At 40.9% G+C, this 12,970-nt stretch overlaps 1 protein-coding gene across 5 annotated transcripts in view; it reads left to right on the forward strand.

Moving 5' to 3' along the window:
- Positions 1-12,970, forward strand: part of il1rapl1a (interleukin 1 receptor accessory protein-like 1a) — a 190,790-nt gene that overhangs the window by 16,910 nt on the left and 160,910 nt on the right. For all 5 annotated transcript variants that reach the window (XM_036004285.1, XM_031293733.2, XM_036004286.1 and 2 more), the window contains exon 2: positions 9,531-9,633. In XM_036004285.1, the coding sequence (XP_035860178.1) occupies positions 9,552-9,633 (82 nt within the window). In that variant the 5' untranslated portion in view covers positions 9,531-9,551. The remainder of the gene's footprint in view (positions 1-9,530; positions 9,634-12,970) is intronic.

The following is a 12,970-nucleotide window of genomic DNA, read 5'->3' on the forward strand; positions in this document are numbered from 1 at the left end:
TGACATGAAGTAACATGAAATAAACACAGAAAAAACAATCTAAGGTCATAAAATAGTCAAGGCCAGGGCTCAACGCTAACTTTTTTAAGTGGTTGCCAGCTTGGCAACCAGGCATCAGCTTTTGGTTGCCGAAATTGACAATACGATTGCCATGTTTTAAACTGCCTATATTTGGCGCAAATTATTTCTTATATAACTATACCACACATTTTAATAATGAAACAATGAGATAAGGGCTTGTTGCAATATCATTTCCCATCCCTCTCAAATAGGGGTGCAACGATCACAAAACTCACTGTTCTATTAAAAATGTAATAACAAGGACCAACCTGGGGTGGGAAATTGGATGGGTTTTGAGTTTTGTATGTTTTCTTTTTTTGATTGTTATCATTGTTGTTGTTGTTCTCTTCTTTCTTTAAAAAAAAAAAAAGATTGTCACACATGTAAACGTACAAGATTTATGTCATTTGATGTGATGTGTTCCAATAAACAAATTCATAAAAAAAAAGTAATAATAACTTTTAACAATAATTACTTATTTTACCAGTAAATCGCTGTTAAAAGACAAAAACAGATGAGAAAAGGGTATTTTACAATAACTTTGATTGCACCATGAGGTTTACCAGTTTAAAGTAAACTCAACCTTTATTCACATCTGTCTTGTTTTTATGACAACAGCAGTGACCATAGTGCTAATTTGTGTCTTTAAGCTCATAGCTTTAGCGGCAGACTGTTGTCCCGCTGTTGGAATCCTCTACAGTGAAATACAGTCACACTACACTGTTTAACTGTCAGCATTTTAACCGTGTTAAATCTAGTTACTACTTTAGCTAATGGTACGCTAACGTTACCTGCTGCCAAGTGTAATGTGTTATTAGTGTTTACTAGCGTGACATGCAGTGATGTTTCTGTTGCCTCTAACGTCTGTTTCGGAGCATCAGAGAGCAGCGCAGACATTTAAGTTGCACCGTAATGAGGCACTGAAATCCGCGTTGCTTTCCGTTCGGTAGATACCGGGCACCAGCACCATATTAGCACCGGATTTTAACATGTAGCATTAAACGTGAACAGAAAATTGCGTTGCATGTATCTTTTCACGGCAAACACGCGTGTGTGGAAAGCGGTTGCACAACAGCTGAAATGTTGTGTTGCGCATGAACGTAGTGTTTAAACTTTATGGAGACAACCAAATAAAATATAGACTTCTTTTGAAATAAGATTGCCAAAGGGGGGCAACCAGAGGCCACGAAACGGTTGCCTATTGACTCAATCTGGTTGCCAAGGGCACATTAACATGTGTCATGATGCACTGATAGTAACAAGTTGATAATTGACATGTGGCTGGATTCTCTCTTGTGGTATCTTCCTCATCTTTTGTAACCTTTGTTACCAGCTTCAGCTTTCCAACACTTTTCTCTCCATTTCTTTCAGTTCTCTCTATTCCCAGCCTGTCCCTAGTCAAGCAGAGAATCGATTTTTAAACAGGCAAGACTCTGGGGACCGAGCAGAGAACCATTATTAGCCTCATTTAGACAATAGGATAGACTCTGTCATGGATACCAAAGCGTAAATGCACATTCCAGCTGAAAACCGCTCAGGCCAGCATTTTTGTTTTAAGAAACCCCTGTCACTTTGAGAGGATGGACCGCAGTGCCTCTCCACAAACCACTAATATAGGCACATCCAGCAGATTTCACAGCTGCAGGCTAGATAGAATAGGGAATATTGCAAATGTATTGTTATTTTCTTCCATATACTGCATGCCACCTTCACTTTTTTTTACTGTTTTTTTGTGCAGTCTGCAACATATGGCAATGTGTCTCTACTGTAAACAGTGTCTGCTGATTCCTCATCAGGGGACTGTGCTCCTCTATAGCAGCTGTATGTCTATCTGCTCAAGTGTGCAAAGCCAATCACAGTCCTCTTTCTCTTTTTGGGATTGAAAGGTTTCAGGAGAGCTTCTGTAATTTCAGCTATCGTTTATCCTAGACAGTGCAATATGTGGTGACCAAACTCAGTTGATAAAAGGTGAAAGATCCACTTGGTTGTGTTACAGGGTCCACAGAACCACACAGTTCCCCTCAAGCGTACAAGTTTTTTTCTTAATATGTATATGAATAAACAATAACTTAAATTTGGAAATATCATTTACACTGACATTATCTTAAAACAAATCTTGGAGTCTGGTAACGAGCAAGTGCATGAGAGGGAAAATAATGTGATGCACCAGAGCACATGCAGTAGGAGCACTGAGGTGCAAGAGGGATACACACACCCTTAGTTTAAACCAAAACAACATAATTTCATTCACAAATTGAAAAGTTTCCTCTTTAATATTGTCTGCAGAGGATGAATTTGATCTCACATTGTCTCTCACTGCAGATAACGACAGTTACACATTTAGAAAACTGTGTTGGCATTACACTGAACACTTGGATGCCCTCTAATAGCCGCTGTCAATATCAGACTGCAATTTGGCAAATTAAGGGCATTATGTTCTACGCCTGGTATCTATTTAAACCAATCAATAACCATTTGGTGGTATTTTTATTTACTTAAGTTGATGAAGAATGCAATTTAGCAAATGTACAGCAATGCCCAGCTCTGTTGCTTGGCTACATGATTGATGAGGAACAGGTGCATCTTATTTTATTTATTATTTATATCCAAACCAAAGCGACATCAGGGACTGGTCCATTACTGACTTGAAGCCCTTTTTTGTATTACACACAACATTGTTAAACATTTCATGTACTTTTACAAAACCCTTTTATTGCCCATTTATCACTCTTTTACTTGAACTATATTTTATATTAAGAAAGCCTTACTGTAAGTGTGCTTTACAATAAAACTGTATGATTGTAATTTTATTTTATAGTATATTTACTATACTGTTAACTTTCATACACATGCACAGTAAACAGTCAGCACTATCACTAGTTGCAAAAAATATATAAAATATGTACCTGTATTCAAGCACAAAAGAAAAAATATACCAAATATAGTTTAACCTCAACAGAGTTCACCTGTAATTTACTATTCAAATGACTAAATACAAATATGCTTACCTCCCTTTTAATCTATAAGGATAAGAGTAACACTATGAGGGTGCCTAGAGAGTAATAACAAACTGGAAGAAGTCATCTGAATGCAGGAAATGATATAAGAAAATTGTACTTTTTTTACGAAGATATAGGATATAAGCTTTGTAAGAATCTTAAAAACTATAATTTGTGTGTGTGTGTGTGTGTGTGTGTGTGTGTGTGTGTGTGTGTGTGTGTGTGTGTGTATATACTTGTGTTTGACAGTATTTTTAGTCTATCTGTGTGTCAGTGGTTGTTTGGCTGCTCCCAGTGGGGTATGTTCACTAAATGGGTGAGGAGAGTGCTGGCCACTGCTCTCCATCAAAGGCAGCAAACTGGAAGCATGAGAGTGTCTCTGCAGCCAGTCATCCTTGGACAGCTGACAATGGGCCTGGGCACGGAGGGGATGTAGCTGAAAGCAATCAACAACCACTGGAGGAAAATGCTTCACTGCTGGTGGAATGTGTCTGAACTCACTCGCAGCAACCCACAGCTCTGCTCTTGACTGATCATGTGCAAATGGCTTTAGTTGGCCTTGAAGCTCTTTTAATTAATTATGCACACGGTGTTGCATTTTATGCACTCAAATCTGCTTTTTCAGTGCATGTACAGTATCTGTGTGTCTACGGAGAACAGCAGAGGTTTGGATTGGCTCAGAATTGTGTGGTAATTAATCTCACTCAGTGAAGAGGTGCATGTTGGGACTGTGGCAGGGCATAGCTCTCTGCACCTTTCTCGTTAACTCTAACCACCTATGGCCAACCTCTGGAGATTAACGAGGGCTGCCCATGGTCAAAAGCGGTCAAATACATTTTAACGAATGCTCACCAAGCCTACCACCAGAGCTTATTTTTTTATTCTTTATTCTGATTCATGTTGCTGCTGCAGAATAATACTCATGGGACCTGACTCACACTGACATGCGCGCACACACACACACATGCCACATGGCACAGATGAAGGAACAGGTAGACAATACAGTAAGCATAGTTGCAGTGTGCTGTGCCATTTACTAGCAATCCCAGCATGGATCTCTTTGACCCAGTGATACACAGAACGCATCTAACTCACTCACTTGTGGTGTGTATGTGTGTGTGTGTGTGTGTGTGTGTGTGTGTGTGTGTGTGTGTGTGTGTGTGTGTGTGTGTGTGTGTATATATGTGCTTTCTGCGCTTATACTGTTCTTTGTCTTTGTTATTGGCTGCTCTGCATGTTGGTGTCACATTTGATGTTGACATAGCTACTGTAAAACTACAATCAAAGAGAAAATGGCAGTGGATGTGAGAGAGTTGCATCTGCACACAGACTAAGTTTAATTTTAAATAATTATGACTTCACCATTTTTCAATTGCTGTGTGTGACTCCAGTACTGAACCGGCTCCATATTATCAGTCATTTCACTGTCTCTTACTGCATAGCTTTAAAGGTTACACTGTACAGTCAGTAGCTGCTCAAGCATATGAATAATGTAGTGTTCCTAGAATGGAGGATGGTATACATATACCGTATATACATATTCTCATCTCTTGACACCAGGCTAATGATCTGAGTGCAGCTGAAGAGTATTTTTCCACCTGCTGAATTATCATTTCATATTCAGCAGTTATTACTCATGCAATATTGATCGAAAACCACTACTGGTCTTGTAATGTGTGTGTGAGAAAGTTTATTTCCTTATCTTCCATATCTTGGGTTGATTCAGGGGTACACTCCTTATTTCTGTGACCTTGCTAGCAGAGATGGCTGATATACAGGCCGTATTCTCTTCAAGCACTCATCCTAATGAGCCTCATACTTTGTTGATTAAACAGACCAGTTGATTAAACTTTATTTGTCCATTTAGATACTAAAAATTACAATGTTATAATCTTTTCAACAGTGAATGAGGATGTCAGGTTTTTATTCATCAGTTCTTAAGAAAAATACAGCTTTACATGCAGTAATCCGATTTATGTATTACAGTAAAAACACTAGATGGCATATTGTATATTTTTAAACCAGATGAAGCATCATGACTCCAAGGAAACGGCGAGATGTTTCAGGTAAATTATTTTCAGATGCACATTTTCACTGTCTGCATTTCTAGTCCTGTCGGGGCACAGAGCTGCGTCTATTAAATGCTATGAAAATGTACTTTACCTAAGACCACAGTGCAGGCTGCCTTCAAATTGGATTAAATCCCTAAATCACATGATCAATCATCCACAGTTTGCTGTGCCAAGATGGTGGAGGTTTCTTTCTCTGTCTTAAGATGGCACAACTGCATGCTATAGCAACAGTAACAGAGCTGGAAATTAAAATGTTTGTGGTTTTTGGTTCTGCTTGCAATTTGTAAATGTGTGTGTTCTTTTCGGTCTCGAGAGATCAACATTTGAATATGTGAGTAGCCACAGACACACACCACATGCACACAGCAGAGGGAATGTGCTCGCAACAAATAGTGTGAGGTAATAATTGAATGTGGGAAACATTAAGGAAAAATATGAGGAGATACAGCTATCCTGGGAGATACAGTTCCATAACAATGGCAAGAGACAGTAAATTCCTCTGCTGCTTTGTCAGGATGAGGCAGCAGGCGGTGCAGGGCCATACCCCTCGTTTTCTGGTAAAAAAGCAGCTGGCAAACGGCTTTTGTGCTACGGTGTGTGATGATGTGTGCATGCTTCATGCATCGCTGAAGCATGGATATCACGCCAGGCCTCTGTGTGTGCCTCCTCAAACACACCTGCTCCTGACGCCTCAGAGAAGACAGCTTGGCTTTATTTAACCGTACAAGCAACGGCAGAATGTCGTATTATAGTTAAGAATATGTATCTGTACCACTTCTTACTGTAGTGCAGTACTTTAAAATATATATATAAAATATATTGTCACCAACATTTTTTATGTGTTTGATTTTGCTTTTAAAGGTTTTGGGAAGACCACTGTGTTCTTAGAAGTTACTTTTTTAGTGTTTTTTTTGTGCAGCAGTTTCAGCTTATTTGTGGTGAGAATGGAGGGAGAGTGGAATGGGAGGAGAGGTGAGGGGAGATGAGGTGTGTTAGCTGTTTTTTTTAGGAGGGGGGCACAATGCCCCTCTGTGTGTGAGGATGGCAGGCTGGTGATGTCATGGCTGGCAGGACCCAAAGCCCCCCTGAGCTTGTGAAGGCGTGACATGATTGGGACACAGAGGAGTGTCACTGGCATTGTTCTATTAAATCAGGCTGTGACGGAGGGCAGCTCCCAATCCTGCAGCTAAAGAAACACAACCTGCCAATCATTTGGTTGTGTTAAATCAACTTGTATCAACAGCTTGGAATGAAGTGAGTTTTTTGGCATTATTGGACAGCTTACAGTGTACAGTAGATGTAGACAGGAAATACAGTATGAGACATGCAACAAAGGTCTGCAGCCAGACTCAAACTGGAGATGTTGTGGTTATACAGTATGGTGTGCATCTAGATCAAATTATCCTAATTTAAATTGTGTGATGATATGGATGTTTTTTCCAATGTTTTAAAGTGACATGTTATGATTTTGTAACAATTTTGAAGAGCAGAATTTAACATTGTGCACTAGTGTTTTTCAGTACATAGCAATGGAGAACTTAATATCATGCAGCTACAATGGTGATGTCATCTGTATCTTGTGTGTGTGTGTGTGTGTGTGTGTGTGTGTGTGTGTGTGTGTGATTGAAGAAATTCCCCAATGTTTCTTGACCTTTCAATTTTTTGCTCTTGCCATAGCTGCAAGTTCCTCCATTATGCTTGTCTTGTTACATTTCAATCAGAAGAGACAAGTGAATGAAGTAAAGATGAAAGTTTATTACAACAGATGATATTTGATATTTAAGTCTTGAAAGAAAGTCTTAGGCACTAAGACTCTACAGGGAGATTTGTAACTAAGGGGCGTCTGCCCTGAGCAGCAGCAAGATAAATCCCCCCATGAAGTCCAGACACTGGTAGTGGTGGTGGTGGCTGATGATTCTGATGAAGATGATGAAGCTGATGGGCTAAAGAATATGCGAAGACTGGTGGTGATGGGGAGGTGGAGGGGCGCATTGCCATTTGGGAATATTTGAACTGAACAACGGAGAAGAGAACGGATTTAAATAGCGTAACAGCTGTGACCGTACCATGCACACAATCGCAGCATTAATGTACTAAAGGCAGAGAGAGAATCATTTTTAAACCGAGGCAGCAGCAGGATGATAGGCTTACAATTTAGGTTTGTTGCTGAGCAATTGGATGGATAAAATCAGCTGACCAGCTGACAAGAGCAGCTGATAAGATAATTGACAGCCCCAGACGGCAAGGAATAATGAGTGAGCATGTGTGTGAGGATTGCATGCAGATGTGTGAAAATAAAAAAGGCCTAACGATGCAAAAGTATGGTCTTCTTGACTGAACTTACGCTATAGCTTCATTTGTTGGACAGTACTGCAGCAATGGTCGTAGAATGTTTTAAAGAGCGATATCATGGTCATTCAGATTAAGGTCTCTTATCTGAATTGAATTGAAATCTGAAATGACCTCTTAAGCTATAAACTAAACGTGGGGTTACCGCTGCAGCTACAAACACACAATTAGAACCGACCAGCTTATCGGCAAGTGTTTTTAAAGGCCTTTTATCTGAACAAGAGGAGCCAATCCTTCAGCTGTGGCATTTGCCAGAATGTTATTGGCAGAGCGGTGTTTATCGACTGAACGTTGTTTCCTAGGAGAATGTGATCGAGGAGGAGAGAAAGGCCTCCTTTCAGAGCGGGCCTTGCGAGTATCATGTAAACACACACTGAGAGAGGCTCCTTTCATTAGATATGCTAATCTGGAGTGCACGTGACTTGCCACAGACTCCGGGGTCCCTCCTGGCTCTCTGCACCGTTAGTTTCTGTTTCCAAAGGCCAGGTCCCACATCTTCTCCTTTCTGGTTCATTGGGCTAATTTGCTGTGTGTTGCTGTCTCCTACTCCTATAGTTGCACTGACAGAAACATGGATTTGGCTGGATGTGAATCTGCTCCTCTCATTCAATCACCCTATTCTGTTTGGTTGTCTGGTACCTCTGACACATACAACTACCCAGACTGACAGCTTTAGTAGAGTGAGGGCTCTGATTGTGCCACCGCTGTCACCTTTTGCTTCTCTGTTGCTGTCTATGCTTAAAATGAAACAAGGAAATGGCACTCTACCCAACTCAAAGGAAAAGCTCGACATTTTGAAAGATGTGCTTGTTTGCTTTCTTGTCGAGAGTTATTTTAAAAGATACCACACACATATCAATAATGTAAATATGAACATACTAACAGCAGCAGCCACCTAACTTAGTTTACCACAAAGACTGGAAACGGGCAAACAGCTAGCTCTGTTAACAAAAACTACCTGCCAGCACTACCAAAGCTCACTAATTAACATGTTATATCTCGTTTGTTTAATCCGTACAAAACTGAAGTGTAAAAACGACTATTTCTTGGCCAGGACCAGTTGCCAGGCAAACAGTGTCTACATTTTACTGTTCCCGATCAAGAAATAGTTGTGTTTAATTATTGAGCTTCAGAGGTGCTGGTATGTGGATTTTGTTACCTTCGGACAGAGCCAGGCTTCCTGTGTCCAGTCTTATGCTAAGCTAAGCTAAACAGCTGCTGGTAGTAGCTTCAACGATGAAACATGAGAGTGCCATCAATCTTCTCATCTAGCATTTCGCAAGAAAACGAATAAGCCTACAGAACTTTTTCCTTTAACATTTTTAAACTTTCAGTAGTTTCGCATTCTTATGTTTTTAATTTGTGTATTATTTTGTCTGTAAATCTTCTATTACAGTTGATGGTTGATTTAAAGGGCTTTTCCATCTAACACTGTAAGCTTATAAACTGTTACTTTGATGAGTGTGTTCTTTTTTTTTAATTTAACATCAAATTTATACAGAAGCACCGGCTCTATTTCAGGAGCTGGCTATTAAAGGGTAATAACTACATGTTAGATTATGTCATTTACTCAGAGAAGATGAGGAACGGTGAATGACTCAACTCCATCAATTCTTATGATATGAGTCGATAAGGGATATGGGTGGGATATTTGCCGCATCTCTGCGAGTCACAAGGTGATGATTTGAAATCCCCTTCAAGGTTTCCCCTTTTTTTAATGAAGCGGGTGACTTAAAGTGGTCTTTCTTACACATGTAATTATTTCTTCATTGATTCGTCAGCATCTTAGGGAATGGTTTCCCGTGAAATATATCCCGCTATGATAAGCTGTTTCAATTGCAGTCATGAGAGGAAATCATTACAAGTAAGGGGTGTGTGTGTGTGTGTGTGTGTGTGTGTGTGTGTGTGTGTCCAAACTGACACTTACTCCTGTCTAGTAGCAACAAGGAGGTACTTGATTTCATGTACCAACAGTGACTTATCACTCTCTTTCCCCTTTTCTCTCTCCTGTCATCCCTCCTTCTCCCTGCCCATGTCTCGTCTCCTTCAGGCTGTGAGGACGGGGGGGAAGATGAGACCTCCCAGCCCTCTGCTGATCCTGCTGTACATCACGCTGTCCAAGAGTGTAAAGGTGGTCTCCAAGAGAGGCTCAGGTATTTAATGCATCTCTTTTCTTGTATGTCTGAAGCCTGTGCATAGGTTTCAATTAGTGTTTTTATGTATGTGTGTGAGTGTGTGCCAGTGTTGGGTTTGCATTTTTTGGTAGCCGCCAACCACCAATGGCTGATGCTGTCATTGATGTAATTTGGAGGCTTCTGGTAAATTTCACTGACATAAACTTTATTTTTATTTTATGAACTTCTGTCTAAACTAAATGTAAATAGTCTAGAGACCATAAATCACAATGAGTGTCACTGTTGGATTGTGGTGAGCTGGTGAACAATCTTTAATTATTGTTTATTGTTGTCATAAACAGCTTGTTCTGAAGGCTTTAGATGCTACTAGGAAATGTGTTTGTCTTTGTGTGTGTGTGTGTGTGTGTGTGTGTGTGTGTGTGTGTTACATGCTTTAAAAAGAGGATAGGGAGGTAATTGCAAGGAATGATGCCGTTCCCACTTCTGTGTGGGAATGACTCACAAGAAAATGGAAGCGCTGTTGAGCAATTTAGATATAAGTGCAGCTTTTTTGCCTGTGTCTAAAGAGTATGTGAATGCATACCAATATATACACTGTACTTCTTAAAATTAGCTAGACCTACCTCAAACTATAGAGATTGACAGCTACCAAATTATCCAATTGCTCATTGACTGGGTCACCAAGGGTTACTGCAAAACTCATTTTGGCTCTAAATGCCAGCAAATTGAGCATAAATTGTGAACAAATGCAAAGGTCAAAAGAGAAAATGGAGAGCAAAAAGATTGAAGGTAGAATGTTTTCATGACAGGAATACATATAGGGATTCAGGTAGTCAGTTAAAACACTGTGAAGACAAGCTGCCATTACAGAGAAAAAGTAGGCCTTGTGCATTATTATGCACTTTTTTTGCATTCTGTATTCACTTTACTAGTATTTGGTTTGTTAAAAACGTCACTTGGCAGGGAAAATCATGCAAGATAAGACTTATTTTTTCTGTCCCTAAAAACCATTGGTTGCATTCAGGAACGTGCGTGTGCGTGTGCGCTTGCGCGTGCGTGTGCGTGTGTGTGTGTGTGTGTGTGTGTGTGTGTGCGTGCGTGTGTGTGCGTTGGTGCGTGTGTGTGTGTGCTCGTGACATACTGGGCTTTATGTCTCTCCGTGTGTCTGGCTGGGTTTGTACTGCAGACATGAGCGGGCATGTCTGAAGATTTAAGGACTGACCTTTAAATAAATGTTTTATATTGAAGGAAGCACACCCACTAGACAGACAGACACAAAGAGTAGAAGGGCAACTTATCAATGAATAATGGGCTTTAACCCGCAAAGAAGATGGTCAGTGACACAGAATACAAACACACTTACCCATACACCTACAGTACTAAACAGAAATAACACACACCCAGGAAGCAAACTTAAAACTAGAACTGCAAGCAGTTATGACGGGGTCCAAGCCTCCGATGCCAGTCGCCCCCGGTGTCCCGGGAAGCTGCGCCACTCGCCCCCGATGACCCAGGGAGCTGCGCCAAAGCGGGACCTAAAGCATTACGTGGGGGGGCAAACATTGGTGAATATCGAGAGGTTTGATCCGCAAGGTCTGCAGTACATTGCTTTGCAAATTTAGTGGTTAACAGTTCATCTCCATGCATACACAGACTACCTTTAACAATTTTCTACAATAAACAAACTTCTTAACCCCCCTGACCACAGGGGACAGCAGAGAGAAATGAGAGAGTGACTGAGAGGGTGGAGGGGGGAGGCAGGTGTGGTGGTTGACGGAGCAGGGGAGGTGGTCAGGTTGTTGTAAATGGTGTCATAGGCGCTGATGTATGTTTTCCTCCTTGGGTGCTCACAGGCACACGCCCTTTAAAAAAAAGTAGTCAAAAATGGTTTGCATTTCAGAACCTTAGGAAATGGACAGCGGCCGATGCGAACACACACGCCTATTAACTCGATAATTAAGCCGTAAAGTAGGTTTCATCTCAGGACAGCGCCACTTCTCACAGATACAGATAGCATTGGAGATGAAAAGTTTAACTGACACGTAACCACGATCAGCTTCGTGGGAAATTAAGAATCAATGTCACCGACATAACCAATCACACTATGACAGACGCTCAACTTGTACTACACAATGTTTAATTTTAAATGAATGTAGCCTACTGGCAGTCTGGCACACGTGGGTGCTCAGTATTTTCCGTGGGTGCTCAAACTACGGAGCACCCACAGTATCGGCGCCTATGAATGGTGTTGATTTTTGATTGAAAAAGTGAGAGAAAAGAGTTGCATTTGTCCACTGTGAAGGTTGTAGAAACTTTGTCAGGTGGGTTAAGAAGTTTGTTTATTGTAGAAAACTAGGGGAGCACGCGAAAGCAAAAACCAAAACGTAACGGTAGGAGGTAAATATCAGTTTCTTTTTTATCAGGACCCCTAAATATACTGTATGCGTTAGCAGGGGCTAGTTGGTTAAGTACTGTACTCAGTGTTTTCCACAGATTAGAAAGCAATTTGTGGCGGGGTGTACTTATTTTCGTAACAATCAAGTATCAAAAACTAAGGAGGACACACTGTTGGATGCTGTCCTCCTCTCCTACTTCAAAGCCTAACAAATCTATCTCTCTCTCTCCCTGACCCTGTCTTTCACTGGTTGAAGCCTGAAAATATTGTAAACAAATTAATAACATAACTAATTACACTGGTCAGACTGTTCAGCTCTGTTTCAGACTGATACCTCTGGTTCAGGCTGGTCCTCATCCTCAACGCGTGCCTTTTTCAGTTGCGGAAAATACTGTTCAATACTCATCTGGATTGAAGCAGCAAACATTCAGCGTAAGAGTAAAAAATGACATAACATTATTTATAATACGTTTATTTGATTCACAGCTGCTATATAGTTTTGACCTCGAAAAACCCAACTGCATTTTACCGCAAACTTCAGCGACTAGTTAACTTTCTACAGCAGGCGCAATCGCTTGTTTGCTAAGAGTCGGGTCGGTGATTGTGAATGTGTGATTGTGTAAAGGTGCTTACGAGATAGATACCAACCTTTCGTGAACTAGTGAATTTCGCCAGCCGTCTTCTCTCCTTTATGGAGACAGACACTGTGTGCACGGTGGGCTCGATGGTGTTTTAAGCCTCCGACGTCGCCTTACAGGCAGCTAACCCTCACCTTAACACTAACATAACTTCTTTGATATAACCATTGCCCCGCTGCCTGAAAGGCGAAGTTGGGGGCTAAAGACACCAAACACCGCACGGTGGGAGGAGCTGTGTGTGTGTGTGTATGTGAGTAAGACACAAGTGACAGAGAGACGGAGGAGAGCAGGGAAAGGAAATGCAGAAGAACGTGTTTTAAAT

The sequence above is a fragment of the Sander lucioperca genome, chromosome 8 (genome assembly GCF_008315115.2).
Source record: "Sander lucioperca isolate FBNREF2018 chromosome 8, SLUC_FBN_1.2, whole genome shotgun sequence".
NCBI lineage: Eukaryota > Metazoa > Chordata > Actinopteri > Perciformes > Percidae > Sander > Sander lucioperca.